Source organism: Camelus dromedarius, chromosome 10 (assembly GCF_036321535.1).
Source record: "Camelus dromedarius isolate mCamDro1 chromosome 10, mCamDro1.pat, whole genome shotgun sequence".
In the NCBI taxonomy this organism is placed as follows: domain Eukaryota; kingdom Metazoa; phylum Chordata; class Mammalia; order Artiodactyla; family Camelidae; genus Camelus; species Camelus dromedarius.
The window spans coordinates 1,826,702-1,852,994 of NC_087445.1; the positions used below are offsets into that span (position 1 = coordinate 1,826,702).

The 26,293-nt window shown below is 36.4% G+C and overlaps 1 protein-coding gene across 1 annotated transcript in view; it reads left to right on the forward strand.

The window, feature by feature from the left end:
- The first annotated feature begins 5,112 nt into the window (after nt 1-5,112).
- ZNF782 (zinc finger protein 782) overlaps nt 5,113-26,293 on the forward strand; it is a 35,779-nt gene continuing 14,598 nt past the window's right edge. The window contains exons 1-4 of the mRNA XM_031447214.2: nt 5,113-5,632; nt 6,350-6,524; nt 7,418-7,468; nt 10,103-10,229. Of these exons, the coding sequence (XP_031303074.1) occupies nt 7,454-7,468; nt 10,103-10,229 (142 nt within the window). The 5' untranslated portion in view covers nt 5,113-5,632; nt 6,350-6,524; nt 7,418-7,453. The remainder of the gene's footprint in view (nt 5,633-6,349; nt 6,525-7,417; nt 7,469-10,102; nt 10,230-26,293) is intronic.

Genomic DNA, 26,293 nt, shown 5'->3' on the forward strand with positions numbered 1-26,293 from the left:
TTAAGGACAGCTTCAGCACAAAGCCAATTTGCAAATTTGGCTAGGAGGGCTCCTGGCATTCAAGAAGATCTGTGTTAAAACATTAGCTAAACATGAGCTAAGGGAACTAGATTTCAGTGACCACATATAGCAAAGAACAGTTTTTGCAAAAATAGTTGGAACAGTGTCAAAACAAATGGAGTACTACAGTCCTCAACAATTAAAAAATAAACATCAAGCCCTAATGAATGGGGAGAATTTGAAATCTAGAGTTACTGTGTTATGTCAAATGAACAGTTTTCAACAAGAAGAAATTACAGTAACACAGAGAAACAGGGAAGCATGGCCCCCTTCAAAGGAACTAAATAAATTGTTAGAAACCATCCTTGAGGAAGCCCAGGGACAGTGTCTTTAAAGCAGCAATCTTAAATATTCTCAAAGATCTAAAGGAAAGCATGGACAAAAACAACTTAAGGAAATCAGGAAAGTTACATAATAACAAAGGAGAATCAAAAATGAAATTTTAAAAAGAAACCAAACAAATTATGGAGGTGTAAAGTACTATAACTGAAATGAAAAATTCGCTAGAGAGATTCAACAGCAACTTTGAGCAGGCATAAGAAAGAATACATGACTCTGAAGATAGGATGATTGAAATCATCAACTCTGAGGAGCAGAGAAGAAAAAAAAAAAAAAAAAAGAAGCAAAGTGAATAGAGCCTAAGGGACTTGTGGGACACCATCAAAGGAAAAATCATGCACGATCTGGTAGGCCCAGAGGAGAGACAAATGTACAGAAAGATTATTTTAAGAAAATAATGGCTTAAATTTTCCAAAATCTGTTGAAATATATGAATCTACAAATTCAAGAAGGTGAACAAACTTCATGTTGGATAAACTCAAAGAAACTCACCCTGAGACACATTATAATGAAACTATCACAAGGAAAAGAGAAGCTTCAAAGCAGCAGAAGGGCAACAGTTCACTACTATTTCGTGTCAGTCTTAGCCTATCAATAGTGATGTTATCAACTAGGAAACCCTGAGGCACTCACCTGGGCCTGTACTAATTGTGGCAACTCCCACAGACATTTCCCTGACCAGAGCCAGTGTTGACATGGGACTAGTTCTTTTGGGTTTTATTATGATTTCAAGACACACCTCCGCAACAGCTATTGGTGAACTTGGAAAAAACAACCTTTAGCACCCATAGGTCCTGGAGGGTACACAGCCCACCTGAAAGCCACCCAACATGGTCACAGATCAAGAGAATGGACCTGAGGTTTTGAATTTATTGGGATCAAAGGTGAGTTGCCTAGAGTTTCATAGGTTCACTTTTTATTGGTGAATTTAAAACATAAGAGTGGGAATTTGGGCACAAAAAGAGGGGAAAAGAGTCACTCAAGTCATCAGTTATCTAGGTTACCTAGAGGTTTCTAAAAGGGGAACTTCATGAATGAAGGAGGCCTGACTCCTTGTCTAGTTGTTTGGCTAGTGGCTGTGTCATATAGGTGGCAATATATTTATTTGAGATGGATATCTTTGAAATAGATGCCTCAGCAATCAAAGCTTAATGTCTGGCACTTACACTATAACTATGTATAAGTAATCCTTAGTGAAATTATCAGGTGATTTCTATTCAGAAATCTTGGAGGCAAGAAGGCATTGGGATTATATAAATTGCTAAAAGAAAAAATGGTCAACCTAGAATTTTATACCCAGCAAAATGCTCATTCAATAACAAGGGAGAAATTAAGACATTCACAGATAAACAAAAACTGAGGGAGTTCATTACTACCACACATGCCCTACAAGAAATGCTAAAGGAACTCCTTCAGATGGAAATGAAAGAATGCCAGTTAGTAGCTGGAAGCCATGAAGAAATAAGATCTACAGTAAAAGTGAGTATGTGGGCAAATATACAAGCCATTGTTATTGTAATTTTAGTTTGTAACCTTTTTTCCCAACAAGTTTTGAAAGACAGACGCATAAAAAAATTATGAGTGTTTCTACATGCAATCTATAAAGATGTAACACCAGTAGCATAAAGGAGAGAGGTGGAGCTGTTTGAAAGTAATATTTTTGTATGTGATTGAAGTTGAGTTGTTATCAATTCAAATTAGAATGTTCCAACTTTAGGATATTATATGTAATACCCATGGTAACCACAATAAAAATATCTATAAAATAAATGCACATAAAATAAAATGCAAATGGAATCAAAATGTGTCACTACAAAAGTAAACACAAATGAAGGAAGTGTTGGGGAAAAATGAGGAACAAAAAAGCTATGACACACAAAAAACACAGCAAGATAGCGGAGGTAAGTCCTTGCTTATCAGTAATTACTTTCAATGTAAATGGATTAAATTCTCTAATCAAAGGGTGATTAGCAGAATGAATTTTAAAATGATTCAACTGTATGCTGTTTACAAAAGACTTATTTTAGATCTAGAGACACATTTTTTTGAAAGTGAAGGGATAGAAAAAGATATTCCATGAAAATAGTAACCAAAAGAGAATTGGAGTGGCTATACTAATATCAGATAAAATAGACTTTAGGCCAGAAACTGTTACAAGAAACAAAGAAGGACATTATATTGTTGATAAAAGGGTCAATTCACCAAAAAAATAACAATTACAAACATACATGCTAAACATCAGACTTTAAAATATGACCAAAAAATTGGCAGAATTGAAAGGAGAAACAAATAATCCTACAATAGTAGTTGGAGACTTCAATACCCCACTATCAATAAGTCAGAAGATTAATAAGGATATAGGTCATTTGAACAAACTACAAACCGATTAGATTAAATAGATATACACAGAATTCACCAAACAATGGCAGAGTACACATTTTTCTCAGATGCATATGAACATCCTCCAGGAAAGACCATATGTTAGACCACAAAAAAAGTCACAGTAAATTTTAAAAGACCGAAATCATTCAAAATATCTGCTGATTGGTAATAAAGCTAGAAAACGAAAACAGGAAGAAAACTGCAAAATTCACTAATATATATAAGTTAAACAACACACTTTAAAAGAACCAGTGTGTCAAAGAAGTCACAAGGGAAATGAGAAAATACCTTGAGAGAAATGAAAGTGAAAACATAACATTATCAAAACGTATGGTGGAAGCCGTACTGAGGAAAATTTCTAGTTGTAACTATAAACATTAAAAAAGAAGACAGTTATCAAATCAATAATTTGGGGGGGTTTTTGTTTGCTTGTTTTTGTAATGTACAGCCATCATTTGTGGTGACCTGAAGGGATCTGTAGTGGCGGCTCTTCAATCATGAAGTCTGTGAAATAGAATAGATGGGCACCATACTAAGATACCTCTTGAGTTACATATATCTATTATATATGAAATTCTGGGTCCCATGGGCAAAAAACACAAGTCATCACACGAGGAATTCAGATCCTCTCTCTCAGTCCTTGATATATCCTACTTTTATGGACAGGAGGCTACAAATGAAGGGAAGGCTGGGTCCCCTTGACAAAATTTCTCATAACTCAGTCACAAATTTCTATAATTAATCCTTCCCCCAAAGTCCCCAAGGGAGACCTGTGACCATATACTAGTTGAATCGCCTTCAAACTGAATCTTCAATATACATAGCATCATTGGAAGTTATGGCTGCTGCAACTACAGTTTCACTTAGTGGTTCTGAAATGTGTTGTGAAAAGGAATCTTCCCTGGGGGGACGAGTTTAAAGAGGTATATTTAGTAGCTCACTTCGTGGAGAACAGAGCCTTCCTGAGTTTAGATTTATACTGATTCATGTCCAGTAGCTCAACGAGTTGAGGGGTGGAAGGGGCCAGACAAGAATAAGACTGGAATAAGATGTCTGGAGGAGACAAATGTGGATGAAATTCTAGGAATAGGTATTGAATGAGGTTTACAAATGCTTAAGAGAGAATAGGACATTAGAGGGAAGAGAACAAATGAAGTTTGAGTATTTATTCCTTTGGCTGTCTGTGCTGAGCCATGTAATGGCCATTAAATGTTTCTCTTCTCTCATAAGTGTGGCCTTTTCTGCCAAGTTCCAGTCATATTACTTACCCTCAGTATAAGCCTGGTGGTGATAATGGTTACCCATGTTTTCAGAGCCCTGCTTTTTAGACTTTCCTCAGGTGTCCTTTTATTTCTTGACAATTGACGCCCGTTTCTTGAGGTGACCCTGACAATCCTGATCATAAACTCCTTGGGGATAGGGAACTTAATATCTTTTATTTGATGTTGATGCATGTAGAATGATCTCTGTTGCACAGCAAGTTTTCAGTAAATATTTATTCAATGAACATACATAGCAACCACTTTCTCTCCACTAGTGATCTTTATGGTAAACTCCATTATGATAGATTTAATATAGTATTGATTTAATATAGTTTGACCAGCACTTTTGTGCTTGTATGTGTAATTCCTTAAAGAATCACAAAGAATTATAAATGTCAGCAAAAGCGTGCACAGAAATCCAAGATTAATGTAATTTAATTAACAAAAACTTGTTAAAACATTAATAGTATTCAGCAGGAAACAATGTTGTTGTAAAAATACCAACAGCTTCCCTATATGCATCCACACCTGCAGTACCTTTCTTCACCCCCAGTGGAATCCCCACACTGGGCTCCAGGGCGCCAATTCGGGGCTCAGTGTTTAATGGAATTGTTGGCTGTACAGAAACAGGGTAGAGGTCCCAGGTTGAAAAACTATAAAATTATAGTTTTATAACTATGTAATTTTAATCCTAAATACCTCAATCATTCTTTTTTTCCCAAAAAATCAATTTTTTTATATAACTCCAAAATTTTTCCACACTTCACCTAAGTAATGGTAATTTTAATATTTTCAATATCAAATTCATATTCAAGTTTCCCCATTTGTCTCCAAATGACTTATGAAAAGGCAGCTATTTCAATGTAGAGCGAAGAGAGGACCAACCACCCTTTGCATTGGGCAGTTACGTTCAAGTTTAACCTATTTTCGCCGGGCTCTGAGAAAGCCTGGGCAGACTTTTAACAACGCATGACCTTAACAGAGGACGCGGAGGTCTGTGGGAATTGTAGTCCCGAGTCCTTTTGTTTCACCGCGCGGCACCCTGGGAAGGGGCATCTGGGCTGCTTCTGCGCGTGTGCAGCCGTAGCCCCGCCTCCTCACTCGTCCCCCTGTGGACTCAAGGGAAGTGGTTTGGCAACCTAGGGGTCTACTCGGAAAATAAAGGGAGCGCACCCGGGGTGAGAGTGTGGGGAGCCAGCTGGGAAGGTTGCATTTGTGCCTAGAGATGGGAGCGGAAAGTCTTTGGGACTCCCTCCCACCAATGCCGGTGTAAGCGCCCGGGCGGGCCCTCATTCTGGGGAAGGCCAGGTGGGGGGACCCCGGCCCTCGGGCCCCCGGGTGCAGGTCAGGCTGTCTAGTTAGGAGCAGGTGCTCGGTGCGGTTCTCGGTGTGTAGGGACCTTATGCCCGGCCCCGCCTGCAGCCCGACGGGGGAAAAAGCCCGGGTCGGCAGCGGGAGGGGCGGGGAGTGCATTTATAGCGCTGACGGTGGCCATGGATCTGCGGTGAGGGCCCGAGCTCTGGAGTCAGAAGGGCCCGGGTAAATTCCAGCTCTGTCACCTTTAAGCAGGGGCGACAAAAAGAATCTGGGTAAGAGTCTGGTTTCTCATTTGAAAATGATATTAATAATGACTGTTGCGTGGCGTTGTTTTGAAACGTAGATCTAAGTCATTACTTGTACAGTAATGGACTTGTACAGACAAGTGCCTGATCCTAAGCACTGAGTAAGTGACAACTGCTATTCTAGTTGGAAGGCACTTTATTCTTCTCATTGGGTGACTTAATGTAACCTCATAATCACTTTAACAAAAACCGAGGCTCAGGTTGGTGGAACGATGTGCTTGGTTCACTAGCTGGCGGTGAGTGAGTTTGGATTCAAGGGCAGGTATGCTTTACTTCCAATCTCAGGCTTTGTCTAAATATCACACCTGCCTAAAACCGTCATTGTAGCCTTCACAGCACTTGGCAAAGTGGCCTGTCCCCAGTTCCTAGAAATACAAGGGAGAGTGAATGTGTACACAACCCTCCCATGTGTCAAGTGTGCTCTGGGATTTCCATTGTCTCTTCAGGTCCCTTGGGTCAGACAGAGGTCCCTGGTCCCTTCTGCACTGTCAGGCTGTCTGTCTTTGTCTGATTTATAATGAATATCAAGAGTCAGCCTTTCGCTGCTAAAATGAATTTGTTTCTCGGATCCATGCCCCAATTGCCTTGAAATAAAGCGACCCTTGAGAGGTAGGAAGCAGGGAGTCTGTGAACTGGAGTCTTACCTGGAAGAGAGCAATCCTATGACCCTATATCTCTCTCCAGAGCTTCAGAGCAGAGACAGAAGAGCCCAGAAAGGAGCAGATCCTAGATTTGAACGATCAGAAGCATTTCTTAATCGCCTTGCCCAGAATGAGCCAGTCTTGGTGATGGTGCCACCTCCAGAAGTCACCAGCCTGTATGACAGTCGGGGGTTCGGGCCAGCCTTGAGAAGAGCAAGGTGAGCGCACTGCTCAGAATAGGCCACTTTGTTGGAAAGCTTGTGAGGGTGAGGCCTAGGGATAAGGGATAACCGGGCAGAGGGAGGAAATGCTGTCTCGACACCCCTTAAATGGCCCCCACTCATTACAGATGCCACTGCCACATGTGACAGTAGTGACATCCTGACCTCACAGGATCCCAGAATGATGATACATGAAAGGTTTTCCAAGGGCATCTACTTCTAACTCTTTTGAAAATCTTTAAAGATATTGGGCCTGAAAGGTTCAGTGACTTGTCCAGGGAAACCCAGTTTGTTTGTGACAAAATCAGGAGGGAAACAGTGCACTTCACTCTCTCACAGGTAAGTCACCAAAAGCATTTTATTAAGAGGGCCTTTCAACAAATACATCACAGCTGAAACAAACAATTAAAATTCCCTGCCTTAAAGCATCCCATCTCATTTACTAGGCTTTCTGTGGATTGTTTATACCAGGGGGTAAGTGATGTTACTGAGAAAAGTAGATAAATGATGCATATGGGTATTTTTCTGCTAGGTTAATTTTAATGAAAGAACAGTGTTTTATCCTTTGGTATATTTAATTCAACCAATCTCCTGTTGTTTTCCTTTGTGTTAATCAGAGGGACACACACATTATCTTTTAAAACAATCAAGAAACGTGTACATTCACTCAGTAAGAAACTGCAGATTTAAGCTTCACGGTCATCTCAGAGTCACACAAAGACAGGTGGCGTCGCCTGTACGTTATCCCTCTGGTGCCTTTTCCAGGCCCAGAGGACCCTATGCCTATAGGGAAAATGATCCCCAACTGGGGTGCTGAAATCTGGGGAGTTGAATCTAGGAGCTGTAAGGCAGGCCCAAATCTCATGACACCTGTCTTTCTGTCCCCTCAGCTGAACCACAGGTCTCTACTCTCCCAAGAGCAGAAAATGAACATACTTCAGGTGAGCCCTTTAATCATCCCCTACTTTATACTGTAAAGGATTTATAAGGTTCAGCAGGATCTATGCATTAAATGGAAAAAGAGAAATAGATGAAGTCAATCTTGAGGGGAAATACACCCGGCTTTACTGTTAACTGTTAGTTTGCCGTCAGCTTTTGGTAGGTAACCTTTGTCAGGGAAAGTATGTTCCCTCCAGGTACCAGTTTGCTCGGTTTTCACGCTTGGTCATGAATATGCATTGAATTATATTGTTTGCATCTTGTATATCTGTTGGAATAAAGTTATAGCTTATTTCCTTTAATCTATAAATACTGTAAACAGTAAAATGGATTTTCTAATGTTAACTTAAATGCCTGTGTAGACCCTAATTGCTGGTAAGTGTGGTAAGTTGCTCTTACATACCTTTGTAAGACTTTTTGCTAATACTGTATTTATGATTTTTATTTCTGTATCCACAAGTTGGATTCGACTATATTTTCTTGTTTCTCTGTCCGATTATGGTATCATGGTCATAATCTCATAAATGGAAATGGAGCATCTTCCTGCTCCTTTTCTTTAATAATAATTTAGATGAGAAAATTGTGTTACATATAGATTTTGTGAAACTCATTTTTAAATTTAGGCCTTTGAAGACTTTTTGCATAAAGACTTTGATTATTTAATTTATTGGTCATAAGTCTGTGCTGAATTTTTTTTTTCTGAGTATAAGTTTTGTTATTACATTTTCATAGGAAATTGTTCATTTTTATTTATGTTTTAAATGTGTTTTTATGAACTTGTTGATGATATTCTCTTAGGATTTCAAAGTCTTTATCTGTTATATCAATATTTTCCTTTTTTGATCAGCTTTAAAATTTCATTTTAGTATAGAGGCTGCCAGTCAGAGAAGGACAAAGGTTGGCCCAGTCTCAAACTGAGAATTTCTGTGTCTGAGGGTCTTAGTATTTTGTGCTGGCGGTGGAACCTAAACATTGGGCATAGAGGAGCATATACTTGCCATGTGTGTGCGCTCTGCCTCTGCATACCCCACTGTCAGCACCGTTTGCTGACAAGAATGTGCGTTCTCCACTGAATGGCTTTGGCACCTCGGACGGAAATTAACTAGTAACCTATGTACGGGTCTGTTTCTGGACTCTGTTCACTTTTGATGGTCTTAATCCTTTTTCTAAAACCACGTTTTCTTGATAAGCACCTCTTTACAGTAACTCTGGAAATCAGATAATATGTGTCTCCCAACTTGGTTCTTTTTTTTTTTTTTTTAAGTGTTTTGGATATTCTAGGTCCTTTGATTCTCTATAGAAAGTTTTAACAATCAGCTTATGTATGTCAGGAAAGCCAGCTGAAATTTTGATTTTGATTGCACTGACTCTGTAATATAGATCAATTTGGGGAGAATTAACATCTTGATCACAATGAGTCTTCTAATTCATAAACACATTATTTCTATGGGGGGTTTTGAGAGTTTTTATTTTTATTCTTTGGAGTCAAAAGTATAGTTTTGACTTACAGTTTAAAAGAATAACTCTTCTACGTTTTGAAGAGAGACTCTAATGGGGTAGGAGTGAAAGCAGGAACAATACAGGAGGCTGTTTCTGCAATCCTAGCAAGAAGTGATGGTCATGACAGTGTTTGTTCCTTTGAAGTGATCAGATTCTGGATGTAATTTAAAGTAGAGCCAACAGTCTTGAGAGTGTGTTTTTTCCACAACCTTACAAATAAGAGTGTGCCATCACACTTTTGAGTTTTTTACCAGTGTGATTGAAAAATGATATATTTAGTTTTACAAGTTTTCCTCTTCTCATGAGTGAGGTGGAACATCTTTTTTTGTTTGTAATCGATCTATATTTCTTTCTTGTTGATCTGTTTATCCCTTACTCATTTCCTATTGGTGTGCTGATTTTAATTACTATATCCAGTATGTCTTTATAGCCCTTTTTTAGCAATATAAATTGCACAGTTTTCCAAGTTTTTTGTATTTTTGCCTTGCTTGTGACGTTTTTTCTTTTCTTTTCTTTTTTTTTTTTTTTTGCCATAAAGGCATTTGACTTTTATGTTGAGCAGTTTTTTCTTTTGTGATTCCTGGATTAACAGTCATCATTAGGGATTTTCTACCCGCCAAAATTGTTCCCTTTAGTCTTCTAGAATGCGACTTTATTTTTTACATTTAGATCTCAAACATTTTAAGTTTTTCCCGCTCTGTGGTGTGAGATATAGATCTGTCTTTTCCTAGAGGGCCATCTAGTTATCCCAATGACATTTGTGTCTAGCCTTTCCTCACTCGTTTAAACTATGTCGCTTGTATTCAGATAGGAAATTGACTCTGTTTATCATTATTCCTACTACCCACTTTTTTTCAGTCTTGTTCAGTTTAAGCTTGGACATCTTTCTGGGCTCTCACCAGTGCCCTGCTCTTCCTACTCACTTCTGTGTTTATATTAGATTGTGAGCAATATCGCCCTGCTTTTTTTTTAATCTAATACTGTCTTACCCTCTATCTTCAGAATTTTTATAGTTAGTCATCCTTTATAGCACTTTTCTTAAGCTTTAACAGTAAACATAGTAAGAGTTAGTGTTCAAAATTATTTTCCATGTCTGAATCTAAACCCTCACATTGATTAGAAATATGCCATTCCAGGCATCAGTGTCATTTAGGGATGTGACCGTGGAGTTCACCCAGGAGGAGTGGCGGCAGATGGACCCTGCTCAGAGGACCCTGTACAGAGACGTGATGCTGGAGAACTACAGCCACCTCGTCTCAGTGGGTGAGCAGGCCTTCCCATGTGACTCCCTCGAGAATGCAGTTCTGTTTTTTCTTTTTTAAAGTGTTAATCATTTTTTGTTGGTATATATTAAATGGGAAATAAAATTCAGCACTTTTTAGTGTATAAGTTAATGACTTTAAAAAAATTACACGGTAGATTACCATCATTAAAATCCTGATTTGGAATATTTTCATCATCCGCCCAAAATTCCTTGTACCCCTTTGCAATGAGTCCCCTCTTCTCATCCCTACTTCTCAGACCCCTAGTAATCACTGACCTGCTTTCTGTTTCAATAGTTTTTCATTTTCTCAAACTTCATATAAATGGAATCATAAAGTGTATACTGTCTTCTGTCTGGCTTCTTTCATTTAGCATACTGCTTTTGAGACTCGTGTGTGTGTGTGTGTGTCTGTCTGTGTATCACTAGTTTATTCTTTTTATCCTGAGCAGTATTCCTTTGTGTGCATGTACCACAGTTTGTTATCCTTTCGGTTGACAGACACACGGATGTTTTTCTAGTTTGCGGCTATTATGAATAAAGCCACTACGAACATTCACATATAAGTCTTTGTGTCACCATGTTTTCGTTTCTTGTGTAAATACCTAGGAGTGGGCTTGCTGGGTCCTTTGATAAGTTTAAGTGTAACTTTAAAAGCAGCTGCCAGGTGTTTCCAAGTTGGGTCTACTGTTTTTCATGCCTATAAACAATGTCTGAGAGTTTTCATTGCTCTTTATTAACCAGCGTTTGGTTTGGTAAGACTTACTATTTTTAACCATTTTAGTTAATGTCGAGTTATATCTTACTGGGTTTTTATTTGCATTTCTCTGGTAACTAACAGTGTTGAACCTCTTTTCATGTGCTTTTTACCCATTCATAATCTCCTTTAATCAAGTGCCTCATCAAATCTTTTGTCCATTTTTTTGTTTAGTTTAGGTTTTTTGTTTTGGTTTTATTATTGAGTTGAAGGAGTTCAGATTTATCAGAATATGTTTTACAAACATTTTTTCCTCCATCTCTGGCTTGCCTTTTTAAGAAGAAAATGTTTTCAGATTGTTTTTGGTTTTGTTTTTAATTTTGCCATTTACAGGATGTTGTATAAATGGAATCATAGAGTATCTAAGGTGTTGAGGTTGAGATCCACCCAAGTTGTGGTGTGTATCAATAGTTTATTTCTTTTTTTACTACATGGCATTCCACTCTGTGAACGTATCATAGTTTGTTTAGCTATTCACCTATTAAAGGACATTTTGGTTGTTTATAATTTGGGGCTATTATAAATAAAGATGCTACAGACATTCATGTTCAGATTTTTATGTGAACATAGATTATTATTTCTCTGGGATAAATGCCCAGGAGTGTAATTGGAGTTGTGTGGTAAGCGTATGTTTTGTTCTTTAAGAAACTGCCAAAATCTAATAATCAAAAAGACCACAAATAACAAATATTGGTGAGGATGTGGAGAAAAGGGACCCTTTGTACACTGTTGGTGGAAATGTAAGTTGGTGCAACCACTGTGGAAAACAGTATGGAGGTTCCTCAAAAAACTAAAAATAGAACCACCATATTATCTAGCAGTTCCACTCCTGTGTATTTATCCAAAGAAAATGAAAACACTAATTTGAAAAGATATGTGTACCCCAGTGTTCACAGCAGTATTATTTACAACAGCCAAGATATGGAAGCAACCTACGTGTCCATCAGCAGATGAATAGATACAATGGAATACTACTCAGCTGTAAAGAGTGAAATTTTGCCATCTGCAGCAACATGGATGGCCTTGGAGGGTATTATGCTTAGTGAAATAAATCAGACAGAGAAAGACAAATACTGTATGATACCACTTATATGTGGAATCTAAAAAATAAGACAAACTAGTAAACATAACAAAAAAGAAACAGACTCACAGATAAAACAAACTAATGGTTACCAATGGGGAGAGGGAAAAGGGGAGGAGCAAGATAGGGGTAGAGGATTAAGAGCTACAAACTACGATGTATAAAATAAAAAGCTAAAAGGATATATTGTACAGCAAAGGGAATATAGCCAATATGTTGTAATAACTATAAGTGGAGTAAAAACCTTTAAAAATTGTGAATCCCTATATTGTACACTTGAAACTTATATAACATTGTAAATCAACTATACCTCAATTTAAAAAATAGAAACTGCCAAACTGTTTTCCAGAGTGGCTGTGTAATTTTGCATTTCTTCCAACAGTGTGTGAGAAATCCAGTTACTTTCTATCCTTCCTAGTCCTTGGTGTTGTCACTCTTTTTTGTATCAGTGGTTGCAGTAGGTCTATAGTACTATCTCATTTTGTATCTTTAATGGCTAGTGATGTTAAATATTTTCTCATGTGTTCATATGCTATCTGTATATCCGTAGATAATAGATGTCTGTTCATGGCTTTTGTGCATTTTTTTCTATCTCTACTGGGGTGCAATGACAAATAAAACTATATATCTAAGGTATAAGACTTGATTTTTTATATACGTATACATTATAAAATAATTGCCACAATCAAGCTAATTAACATATTTGTCACCTGACATAGCTGCCCTTTTTTGGGGGGGGGCGGCTGGGAGAGGGTGAGAACCCTTAAGATCTACCCTCTTGGCAAATTTCAAGTATACAATACAGTATTGTTAACTATGGTCACATTTGTATATTGGATCTTCATAGCTTGTTCATCTTGGGTGATTGAACTTTGTACCCCTTGACCAACATCTCCCTGTTCCCTATCTCCCAGCCTCTGTAAACCAATATCCTACTCTCTGTTTCTATGAGTTTGACTGTTTTGAATTCCACTGAGATCACGCAGTATTTGTCTCTCTGTGTCTGGCCTATTTCACTTGGCATAATGTCCTCTAGTTCTATCCATGTTGGGACAAATGTCAGGATTTCCTTCCTGTTTGTGTCTGAATAGTAGTCTACTGTGTATAGACATACCACATCTTTAATCATTCATCTTCCAACAGACATTTTAGATTGTTTCCGTATCCTGGTTATTCTGACTAAGGCTACGGTGAGCATGGAGTGCAGATATCTCTTTGAGATCCTGATTGCACTGCCTTTGGACTTACACCCAGAAGCGGGATTATGGGCCCATAAGGTAGTTCCATTTTTAGTGTTTTGAGGAAACTCTGTAGTTTTGTGTCATGGAAGTACCAATTTACATTCCCACCAACAGTGTACAAGGGTTCCTTTTTCTCCACATCCTTACCAACACTTATCGTTTGTCTCTTTGGCAGTCATCCTCTGCAGGTGTGAAGTAATACCTCATTGTGGTTTTGATTCACATTCCTCTGATGATTAGTGATGTTGAGCACATTTTCATATATCCATTGGCCATTTGTATGGCTTCTTTTGAGAAAAGTCAACTTCAATCCTTTGCCGATTTTTTATCTGTTTCTTTGCTTATTTGCTGTTGAGTTGTATGACTCCCTTGTATTTTTTGGATATTTGCCCCCAATAGTTATTATGATGATTTGCAAATATTTTCTCCCATCCTACTTTTTTCACTCTGTTGATTATTTCCTTTGCTGTTCAGAAGGTTTTATTTTGATGCAGTCTCACTTGTCTGTTTTTGCCTTTGTTGCCCATGTTTTTGGTGTCATATAACAACCATTGCCAAGACTGATGTCAAGGAGCTTTTTCCCCCATGTTTTCTTTGAGGAGTTTTATGGTTTCAGGTCTTACATTTAAGTTGTTAATCAGTTTTGAGTTGATTTTGGTATAGAGTGTGAGACAAGAGTCCAATTTCAACTTCTACATGTGGATGTCCAGTTCTCACAGCACCATTTATTGAAGAGACTGTCCTTTCCTCATTTTGTGTTCTTAGCACCCTGTTGAAGACCAGTTGACTGTAGATGTGTGGGTATATTTCTGGGCTCCTTTATTACTCCATTGGTTTATAACTCTGTCTGCATGCCTTTACCATACTGTTTTTGTTACTATAACCTTATAATATATTTTGAAGTCAGAAAGTTACTATAACCTTATAATATATTTTGAAGTGCCTCCAGCATTGTTCTTTCTCAAGATTGTTTTGGCTATCCAAGGTCTTTTGTGTTTCATATGAATTTTAGGATAGTTTTTTCCTATTTCTGTAAAGATTGCCATTGGGATTTTGATAGGAATTGCATTGCCTCTATAGATCACTTTGGATCATAGGGACATTTTAACATTAATTCTTCAGTTTGAAACATGGGGTATATTTATTTATTTCCCTTCATTAGTGAGATTATTTCGTGTTGCTGTTTAATGTAATTTCATTTCATTTTGATGAACTCCCTTAATTAAGCATTTCTTATAAGGCAGGTCTAGTGGTTACAAACTCCACTGGTTTTTCTTTATCTAGAAAAAGACTTTATTTCATCTTCATTTGTAAAAGATAGTTCTACCAGGTATAGTATTCTAGGTTGGCTGGTTTTTTCTTTTGAATGTATCACCCCTACTCTCTCCTACTCTGCAAGTTTCCTGCTGAGAAATCTAATAATCTTATGGGAATTCCCTTCTATGTGATGAGTCACTTTTCTCTTGCTGCTTTCGAAATTCTCTCTGTGACTTTTGACAATTTGATAATGTGTTCCAATATACTTTACTTTAGATTAATCTTATTTGGGGTCCTTTGAGTTTCATGAATCTGGATGTTCATTTCCCTTTCAAGATTGGAGAACTTTTTAGCCACAATACCTTTTTTTTCTTTTTAATTTTTCATTGAAATATGTTTGAAATATAACATTATGTAAATTTAAGGTGTGCAACTTGTTAATTTGATACATTTATATATGATAATATGTTTGCTGTTGTAGTAATTAGCACCTCTATCATACTACATAATTACCCTTTCTTTTTAGTAGTTGAAATAGTTAAGTTATAGTCTCTTAGCAAGTTTGATGATTACAATTCAATATTGTTGTCTGTATTTACTCTACTTTGCATTATATCTCTAGGGCTTATTTAATACTCAATACAAATTTGTGCCCTTAAACAGCATCTGTCCCGTTCCCTACCTCCCATTCCCTGGAAACTACAGCTTTAGTCTCTGTTTTTTAAAGTTTGGCATTTTAAAATTCCACATGTAAGTGATAATCATATAATATTTGTCTTTCTCCTTCTGACTTATCTTGCTTAGCATAATGCATAATGTGCTCAAGGTCCATCCATGTTGTTATAAATCAAATGGCAGGATGTATTCCTTTCTCATGGCTGAATATTCCATTGTATATATGTAGCACACTATCTTTATCCCTTCACCTATCAACGGACATGTAGGTTGTTTCCATATCTTGGCTGTTGTAGATAATGCAGCAGTGAATATGGGGGTGCATGTATCTTTTTGAGTTAGTGTTTTTGTTTCCTTCAAATAAATGCCCAGAGGTGGAATTGCTGGATCAATCTCATAGGTAGTTCTATTTTTTAATTTTTAGAGGAGCCTCCATAGCCTTCTCCATAATGGCTGCATCAGTTTACATTCCCACCAACAGTGCACCAAGGGTTCCATTTTCTCCACATCCTCACCAATACTTGTTATTTCTTGTCTTTGGTAATAACTATTCTAACAGGTATGAGGTGATACCTCATTGTTTTCATCTGCATTTGCCTGATGATTAATGATGTAGACATCTTTTCATGCACCTGTTAGTCATCTATATGTCTTATTTAAAAAATGTCTATTCAGATCTTCTGCCCATTTTTAATCGGCTTTTTTTGTTTTTGAGTTGTATGAGTTCTTATATATTTATCAGATGTATGGTTTGCAAAATTTTTCTCATGTTCTGTATGTTGCCTTTTCATTTTGTTGTTTCTTTTGCTGTGCAAAAGCTTTTAAGTTTAGTCTAGTCCTGTTTTTACTTTTGTTGTTTGTACTTCTAATGTCTTATCTAAAAAATCATTGCCAACACCAATGTTGAGGACCTTCTTCTTTGTGTTTTCTTTTAGGAATTTTATAGTATCTGGTCTCATGTTTAAGTCTTTGAGTTTAAGTCCTCTTCAAATTAATTTTTGTGAGCGGTGTCAGTTAGGGGTCTAGTTATATTGCTTTGTATGTGTTTATCCAGTTTTCCTAACACCGTTTATTGAAGAGACTATCCTCCATTGGGTGCTGTTGGCTCCCTTGTCAAATAGTAGTTGACAGTAGAAGCAGGGGTTTAATCTAGGATCTCTATTCTGTTCCATTGGTCTGTCAATTTTTGTGCCAGTACCATACTGTCTTTATTACTGTAGCTTTGTAGTATAGTTTGAAGTCAGTAATTGTAATACCTCCAGCTTTGTTCTTTTTCCTCAGGATTGCTTTGGCTATTTGGGGGTCTTTTGTGGTTCTATACAAATTTTAGGATTTTTTTTTCTATTTTTTTGAAGAATGCCATCAGTATTATAGGATTGCATTGAATAGATAGATGCCTTTGGGTATGAACATTTTAATTATATTAATTCCTAATGATCGAGGAACACGGATCTATTTGTATTATCTTCTTCAGTTTCTATCAGGAAAGTCTAGTAGTTTTCATTTTAGAGATTTCTCACTTCCTTTGGTTAAATTTATTCCTAAGTGTTTTGTTGTTTTTGATGCTATGGTGAATGGGATAGTTTTATTTCTTTTTCAGAGGTTTCATTCTTAGTGTGTAGAAATGCAACTGAATTCTGTATGTTGGTTTTGTACCCTGAAACTTTACTGGAATTGTTAATTAGCTCCAACAGTTTTTTGGTTGAGTCTGAGATTTTCTAAATAGGAAATAATATCATCTGCAAATAGCAGCAGTTTTGCTTCTTCCTTCCTAACTTGGATGCCTTTCATTTCTTTGCCTTACCTAGTCACTCTAGCTAGGACTTCTAGTACTTTATTGAGTAAGAGTGGGCATCCTTGTCTTGCTCCTGATATTAGATGAATAGCTTTTTAATTTGCCATATGTGGTCTTTGTTATGTTGAGATATGTTCCTTGTATACACAGTCTGCTGACGGTTTTTATCATGAAAGGATGTGGTATTTTGTCAAATTCTTTTTCAGCATCTATGGAGAGAATCATAAGGTTTTTATCTTTTATTTTATTAATGTAATATACTAGATTTATTGATATGTGTATGTAGAACCATCCTTGCATCCCAGGGATAAATCCCACTTGATCATGGTGTATAATCCTTCTTATGTGCTCTTGAATTTGATTTGTTAATATTTTGTTGAGCATTTTTACATCTGTATTCATTGGGTATATTGGTGTATAGTTTTCTTGTGTCCTTATCTGGCTTTGTTATCAAGGTAATGCTGGCTTCATAGAATGAGTTTGGAAGTATTCTCTTTTCCCCAGTTTTTTGGAAGAGTTTGAGAAGAATTGGTATTAATTCTTTTTTTAATGTTTGGAAGAATTTGTCAATGAAGCTAGTCCTGGGGCTTTCTGTGTTGGGAGGATTTTGATTACTCATTCAGTCTCTTTACTCATCTATTTATCAGTTCACATTTTCTATTTCTCCTTGATTCAGTCTTGGTAGGTTGTATGTTTCTAGAAATAGCCTTCTACTTGGTTCTCTTTTTATGATTTCTGTCTCTTTCTTTAACTTCTCATTTTGTTCATGTAATGTTTCCCTGATTTCATTGCGTTGTCTATTTGTATTCTCTGCTAGCTTGCTACTCTTCCTTAAAACATTTTTATTTCTTTGTCAGACAGTGTAGATTCCTGTACCTTTGGAGTTGGCTACTTGAAATACATTTCCCTTTGGTGGTGTCATGTTTCCTGTATTTCTCACGTTCCTAATAGGTTTACATTGATGTCTTTGCATGTGAAGAAATAGTAACCTCTTCCACACTTTATGGATTGGATTCAGTAGGGAAATACCTTCACCTGTGGGTGGTACATGGGGGCAGCTGGGTTGGGTGCCAGTTGTGGACTTCAGGAAGATCTCTCAACTGAGGTCAGCATTCACAAAGACTGTGAGGGTTCTTGACAGCAAATGCTGTAAATGTCTGCAGGAAGGGTGAAGGCTGCTGGGGTCCTTGGTGGCAAAAGTTGCTTGATTTCTCCCACTCTCTTTTTTTTTTTTTTTTATGGGGGATGTCTCTGCAAATGGCATCCCTTTTGGTATGAGGGTACAGGCATACACAGTGGCAGCACTAGAGTCTAGAGCTCAAGCATGTGCATGGTGTTGCTAGTGTGGGGAGGAGGGGTGCAGTGGCTCCAGCCCCAAAGGGAGCACAGAGGCATCTCCTGCTCTGGAGCACTGTAGCAGCATGGACTCTAGGGGGCCCCATCAGCTGAGGGAATATCATAGGCAAAGACTGGGTGTCCTCAGTGAAGAAACTTGCAAGTGTCTATTGCAACAGTGAGGGCTTTTGGGGTCCTTGCTGGCAAAGCCTGTGAAGGGGTAGCTTGGCTTTTCATCCCCTTAATAAAGTCTTTTGCAGATCCTAAATTTTTAATTTTGATGAAGTCCACTTTATCAGGGTTGTGTATTTATGCGTATCTAAGGGCACCTCACCGAGTCCTTGGTCTAAAGGTGTTCTCCAAATTTTAAAAGTTGGGTCATTTTACAATTATATTTAAATCTATCATTTTTCTTTAAATCATTTTGAGTTAATTTTTAAATAAGGAGTGAAGTGTAAGTTGAGATAATTTTTTTTACCTGTGGTTATTCATTTGCTCTTCTTTCATTGAGTTGCTTTTTCAGCTGTATCAAAAATGATTTTGGTATACTTGGGTGAATCTATTTCTGGGTTCTCTAAATGAGGGAGAGTGCTGCTTCTCACATTATACTTATTTGTCAGTATTGTTTTAGCTCTTCCCGTTACTTTGACTTCATGTATAAATTTTGGAATAATGTCATTATGTTTTTAAAAATCTTGCTTAATGTTTGATAGGAATTATGTTAAATGTATAAATCAATTTTTTGCCATCTTTGCTGTTCTGTAATTCAAAATTCACAGTATATGTATTTATTTAGATCTTTGATTTTTTTCATCTGTGTTTTTTAGTTTTCAGCATAAAAGTCCTATACATGTTTCGTTCGATTTATACCTCAATATTTCACTTTGATTGATTGTAAATGTCATTGTATTTTAAATTTCTGTCTCCTTATCAGTTGCTGGTTTATAGAAATATTTTTATACATTGTTCTTTTGTGCTGACACTTTGCTGAACTGGTGAGAGTTTGCTGAGTGGTGAGAGTAGATACATTTGCCTTGTTTCCAGCCTTAGAGGGAAAGCATCCGGCTTTCAGCAGATGATGTTAGCAGGAGATTTTCTACAGATATTCTTCATCAACTTGAGGAAATTCCTCTCTATTCCTAGTTTTCAGAGAGTATTTATCATGAATGAGATATTGAATTTTTAAAAAATGCTTTTGTTGTGTCTACTGCTGTGATTATGTGGTTTTTTCTTATTTATGCCATTAACATGGTGGACTACACTGGCTGATTTTCAAATACTAAACCAGTCTTGCATACTTGGAATAAACCCTACTTGGTCTTGGCATATAATTCTTTTTACTTATTGCTCAGTTATATTTGCTGACATTTTAAAAGTGGTTTTGCATCTCTTCATGAGACGGTCTGTAGTTTTGTACTGTCTTTGTCTCCTGTTTCTATCAGGATAATGCTGGCCTCATTCAACTAGTTGGAAATGGTTTCCTCCTCTTCTGTTTTCTGGAAGAGATTGTGTAGAAGTGGTGTTTATTCTTCGTTAATGTTTGGTAGAATTCTCTAGCAAAAGCATCTGGGCCTGGAGGTTTCTTTTTTGGGGTGTTTAAACTTACAAATTCACTTTCTGTAATAGTTATAGGACTATTTAAATTATCTCCACTGGGCAAACTATGGTATTTTTGCTTTGCTTTCCAGCAATTAGCCCATTGTATCTAACTTGTCAGATTTATGTGTCTAGAGTTGTTCATACTATTTTCTTTTTGTCATTTTAATGTATCTGGGATCTGTATTTATATCCCCATCTTATTCATTGTATTGATAATTTGTTTTATCTCAAATGAAATTTGTCTATTTCATTATTCTTTTCAACCAGCTTCTTCTGTCATTGAGTTTTCTCTCTTGTTTTCTGTTTTCAACTTCATTGACTTCTGCCCTTTATTTTTTACCTACTGCTTGATTTGGATTTCTTGTGCTCTCTTATAGTTTCTTTTTTTAATTTAATTTTTTTTTTTGAAGTGTAGATTTACAATGCTACTTTCAGGTGTACAGAAAGGTGATTCAGTTAAACATATATATACATACATATATATGTTTTCAATTTCTTTTCCATGGCTTAGTTCTTATGGTTTCTTAATGTGAGATCATAGATTTGAGACCTTTCCTCTTTAATATATTTATTTCATGCTGCATTTCTCTCTCAGCACTGCATTAACTGCATTATACAAATTGTGTATCAAGTCACTAAAACTAACCTTCCAGCTAAAGCATCTAGAAAAAGAACAAACAAAACCCAAAGTTAGGAGGAAAGAAATCTGAGCAGAAGTAAATGAAGTATAGACTAAAAACAATAGGAAAGATCAATAAAACTAAAAGCTGTTTTTTTTTAAAGATAAAATTGATAAACCTTTAACTAGACTCATTAAGAAAAGAAGGGAGAGGACCCAAGTCAATAAAATAAGAAATGAAAAAGGAAAGTTACAGTGAACACCAGAGAAATACAAAGGATCATAAGTGACTTCTACCAGCAACTATACACCAATAAAATGGACAACCTTAGAAGAAATGGACAAATTCTTAGAAAGATACAATCTCCTAGGACTGCACCAGGAAGAAGTAGAAAATACAACCACTAAACAATATGCTATTAAAAACAAAACCACCACCACCACCAATAACAACAACAAAACAGTGGGTCAATAATGAAGCTGAAGAGGAAATTAAAAGATACCTTGAGACAAATGTCAATGAAAACACAACCACACTAAATCTAAATGATGCAACAAAAGCAGTGCTAAGAGGAAAGGTCATAGCACTACAGACCTTCCTCAAAAAAAAACAAGAAAAATCTCAAATAAACAACCTAACCTACCACCTAAAATAATTAGAAAAAGAAGAACAAACAGAACCTAAAGTTAGCAGAGGGAAAGAAATAATAAAGTTCAGGGAGGAAATTAAAAAGATATTTTTAAAACTTTAGAAAAAAACAATAAAATCAAGAGCTGGTTTTTTGAATGAGTTAAAAATACTGACAAACCTCTGGCCAGGCTCACCAAGAAGAAAAGAGAGAGGACTCAAATAAACAAAAGAAGAAATGAAAGAGGAGAAATTATAACCAACACTACAGAAATATAAAAAACCATAAGAGAATACTATGAACAAATTATATGGCAACAAACTGGACAACCTAGAAGAAATGGACAAATTTCTAGAACCATACAGTTCACCAAAACTGAATCAAGAAGAAATAGATAATTTGAACAGACCAATCACTAGAAGTGGAATAGAGTCAGCAGTGTTTAAAAAATAATAGTAATAACCTCCCTGCAAACAGAAGTCCAGGACCAGATGCCTTCACTGGGGAGTTCTGTCAGACATACAAAGAAGAACTTATACCAATCCTTCTCAAACACTCCAAAAGACTGAAGAGGAGGGAACACTCCCATACTCATTCTGCGAAGCCACCATCATGCTGATACCAAAAGTAAAGACACTACCAAAAAAGAAAATTGCAGGCCAATATCTTTGATGAATATAGATGCAAAAATTCTCAACAAAATATTAGCAACCCAAATCCAACAACACATAAAAAGTTCATATACTACGATTAAGTTGGGTTCATCCCAGGGTCACAAGGGTGGTTCGGCATACATAAATCAATCAGTGTGATACACCGTGTCAACAAATAAAGGACAAAAACCACATGATCATCTCAGTAGATGCAGAACAAGCATTTGATAAAATTAAACATCCATTCATGATAAAAACTCTAACCAAAATGGAGGTAGAGGAAACATAATAAAAGCTAATTTATGACAAAACCACATGCTCAATGGTGAAAAGCTGAAACCCTTCCTGCTAAAATCTGGAACAGGACAAGGATGCCCACTCCCACCACTTCTATTCAACATAATATTGAAGTCCTATCCATAGGAATCAGATGAGAAAAAGAAATAAAAGGGATCTAAATTGGAAGAGAAGAGGTAAAATTGTCACTATACATGGATGACATGATACTATATCTAGAAAACCCTAAAGACTCCACATAAAAACTATTACAGCTGGTAAACCAGTTCAGCAAAGTAGCAGGATACAAGATTAACATACAGAAAGGAATGTTGCATTTCTTTACACTAACCGTGAAATATCAGAAAAGGAAAGTTAAAAAGAAAATACAAACCTGACAAAGGAGGTGAAAGACTTATACATGGAGAACTATAAAATATTGATTAAAGAAATTAAAGGTGATTAAAGAAATCAAAGGTGATTTAAGGAAATGGAAATATATGCATGCTCTTGGATTAGAAGAATTAACATTGTTAAAATGGCCATACTACCAAAAGCAATCTACATATTTAATGCAGTCCCTATCAAATTACCCAGGACATTTTTCACAGAACTAGAACAAATAATACTAAAATTTATATGAAATCAAAAGACCCAGAATTGCCGAAACAATACTGAAGAAAAGAACAAATTTGAAGGCATGACCCTCCCAGACTTCAGACAATACTACAGAGCTACAGTAAACAAAACAGCATGGTATTGGCACAAAAACAAACATACGAACCAATGGAACAGAATTGAGAGCACAGAAATAAACCCACACACCCACTGTCAATTAATGTTCAACAAAGGAGGCAAGAACATATGATAGAGAAAAGACTATCCCTTCTACAAGTGGTGTCAGGAAAGCTGGACAGCCACATGTAGATTAATGAAGTTAGAACACTGTATCACATCAGACACAAAAATAAACTCAAAATGACATAAAGATTTAAACATAAGACAAGACACCATAAACCTCCTAGAAAAGAAGATAGACAAAGCATTCTCTGATGTAAATCATAGTAATATTCTCCTAGGGCAGTCTGCCAAGGCAATAGAAATAAAAAGCAAGAATAAACAAATGGGACCTCATTAAATTTACAAGCTTTTGCACAACAAAGGGAACTATAAACAAAATGAAAAGACAACCTGTGGAATGGGAGGAAATATTTGCAGATGATGCAGCTGATAAAAGCTTAATTTCTAGAAAATATGAACAGACTAATTCCTAGTACTGAAATTGAATAAGTAGTTTTAACCCCCCCCCCCCCCCCCCAAATTTCAAGACCAGATGGCTTCACAGGTGAATTCTACCAAACATTTAGGGAAGAGTTAACACCTACCCTTCTGAAACTATTCCGGTTAATTGCAGAGGAAGGAACACTTCAGAACTCATTGTATGAAGCCACATCACTCTGATACAAAACTAGACAAAGATACCACAAAAGGAAAAAAAAATACAGAAAAAATAATGTCAAAATATACAAACAGCTCATACAGCTTAATATTAAAAAAAAAATAAACAACCCAGTCAAAAAATGGCCAGAAGACCTAAATAGACATTTCTCCAAAGAAGACATACAGATGGGCAACAGGCTCATGAAAAGATGCTCACTATCACTAATTATTAGAGAAATGCAAATCAAAACTACAGTGAGGTATCCCTTCACACCAGTCACAATGGTCATCATTTAAAAGTCTACAAATAATAAATGCTAGAGAGAGAGTATGGAGAAAAAGAAATCCTCCTACACTGTTGGGAATGTAAATCAGTGCAGTCACTGTGGAGAACAGTATGGAGGCTCCTTAAAAAAACTAAAAATAGGCTTACCATATGATCCAGCAATCCCACTCCTGGGCATGTATCTGGAGAAAACTCCAATTTGAAAAGATACATGCACCTTAATGTTCATAGCAGGACTATTTATAATAGCCAGGACATGGAAGCAACCTAAATGTCCATCAAAAGATGAATGGATAAAGATGTGGTGTGTGTATGTGTATATGTATGTGTGTATATATTATATATATATATATATATATAATATATACACACACAGTGGAATATTACTCAACCATAAAAAAGAATGAAATAATGCCTTTGGCAGCAACATGGATGGACCTAGAGATTATAATATTAAGTAATTCAGAGAAAGACAAATATCATGTGATATCACTTATGTGTGGAATCTTAAAAAAGGGGGAAACCAATGAACTTATTTACAGAACAGAAGCAGCCTCACAGACATAGAAAACAAACTTACGGTTACCAAAGGGAAAGCAGGGACAGGGATAAATTAGAAGTTTGGGATTAACAGATACACACTACTATATATGAAATAGATAAACCACCATGACCTGCTGTATAGCACAAGGAACTATATTCTATATTATTACAAAATAACCTGTAATGAAACAAATCTGAAAAATAACCATGACTTACCAAGTATGTGATCTTTAAGAAATGCAATTAAAATCTCACAACTATTTACCCAACACCTACTACTTGGTAGACCCCTGTACAACAGTCTTGATGATATATAATAGCACAGCCTCAGTTTTCATAGGGCGCTTTGAATACCCAATTCAAGCATTGGACTAAGTACTGGAAAAGTAATTATGAAAAAAATACAGACCATCTCTGCTTTCAGGGAGCTGAAGTTTTTTTGGGGGGGGGACTTAATTAAATTACATTAAAAAGTAACTAAATTTGATAAGCATCAGAAAGCAAAAGTGTGCAATACAGTTTCTCTAATAGCACTACTTGACTTTAGGGAGTACAATGAAATCTCTCCATAAACAATGTGTGATATTTGTTGATACTTAGTAAAGGATACCTCAGAGGAGGGGTTCACTTGCCTATTTACTATTTTATGAAGTTTTTCAAACTCAGGAAGAAATGTTAAGATAAAGTGATACTTGAGCAAAACTCTAAAGAAAGTGTAGGAAGAAAGGAAATAAGGAAATATAAGCATCCCGAGCAGAGAAAAGAACAAGTACCAAGATTCTTGGTAGAAGAGAAGATAGGGAGCACAGGGTCTTAAAAAATAGATTAATAAGGCTGGAACAAGGAAAGCCAGAAGACATATGGACCAAGAGACTATACTGAGGCCCTATTCTGAAGTTTTTAAGCAATGGCTAGCCATTAACGGTTTTAAGTAAAGTAGTAACACAATCAGATCTGCCTTTAATAAATGTACATTTTCGGTACTAAAAAAAAAATCCAGATGTATTAGATTTTACCCAGCAGTCACATTTCTAGGAATATATCTTAAAGCTGTACCTGCACAATACAATATGATACGTGCACAAGGTCATTCATCATAGCATAGTTGATAATAGCAGTAAAATATCCTTAACCCAAATGTTCATCACTGATAAATTGACTTCAATTTGGGTTACATCTACCCACAAATGAATACGATGCAACTATAGGAAGAGTTTATACACAGATAAAGGGTAATATTCAGTATATATTAAATCAAAAAGAAGCAGAACAGTGTGTATAGAAAGTTACCTTTTGAGTAAGAAAGGAAGAGACACAAGAATATATATCATTGCTTATAGTTGCAAAAATGAAATACTGGAAGAAAATCAGAAAGTAATAAAAATGGGAAGGAAGAGAATGAGTGGAGGGGACAGGAATGGAAGTGAAACTTTGAATATACCTTTTTATACAATATGGATTTTTGAACTACATAAATATTTTACATATTTAAAAGTTACACAAAAATTTTAAAGCAGTTTTAGTAAAAATTTTGGAGACTGACGGTTTCATATAAAATTAATTAGACATACTTCACCCTGTTCCTCCCCTTAAATACAGCTAAAACCCTAGACATTACGTAGAAAACAATCATAAGACTTTGGACAGTGGAGAGAAACAGTAGCAAAGAACCACTCCACCTTTCCATTAGGGTGAAGGCCTAATGGAGAGCCAAGATGTTCAGCACTGACTAGCTGCAAAAAGGGGTCCCAGTCCCTACCCTGTGGTGTCCATAGAGGCCAAATGGAGAACCTGGACTTCAAACCTCAACTGGCAGTAAGAAACAGTATTTCTCTCTTCAGCTGCCACAAGGTCAGAGGAAGCCTACTGTGACAGAAGAT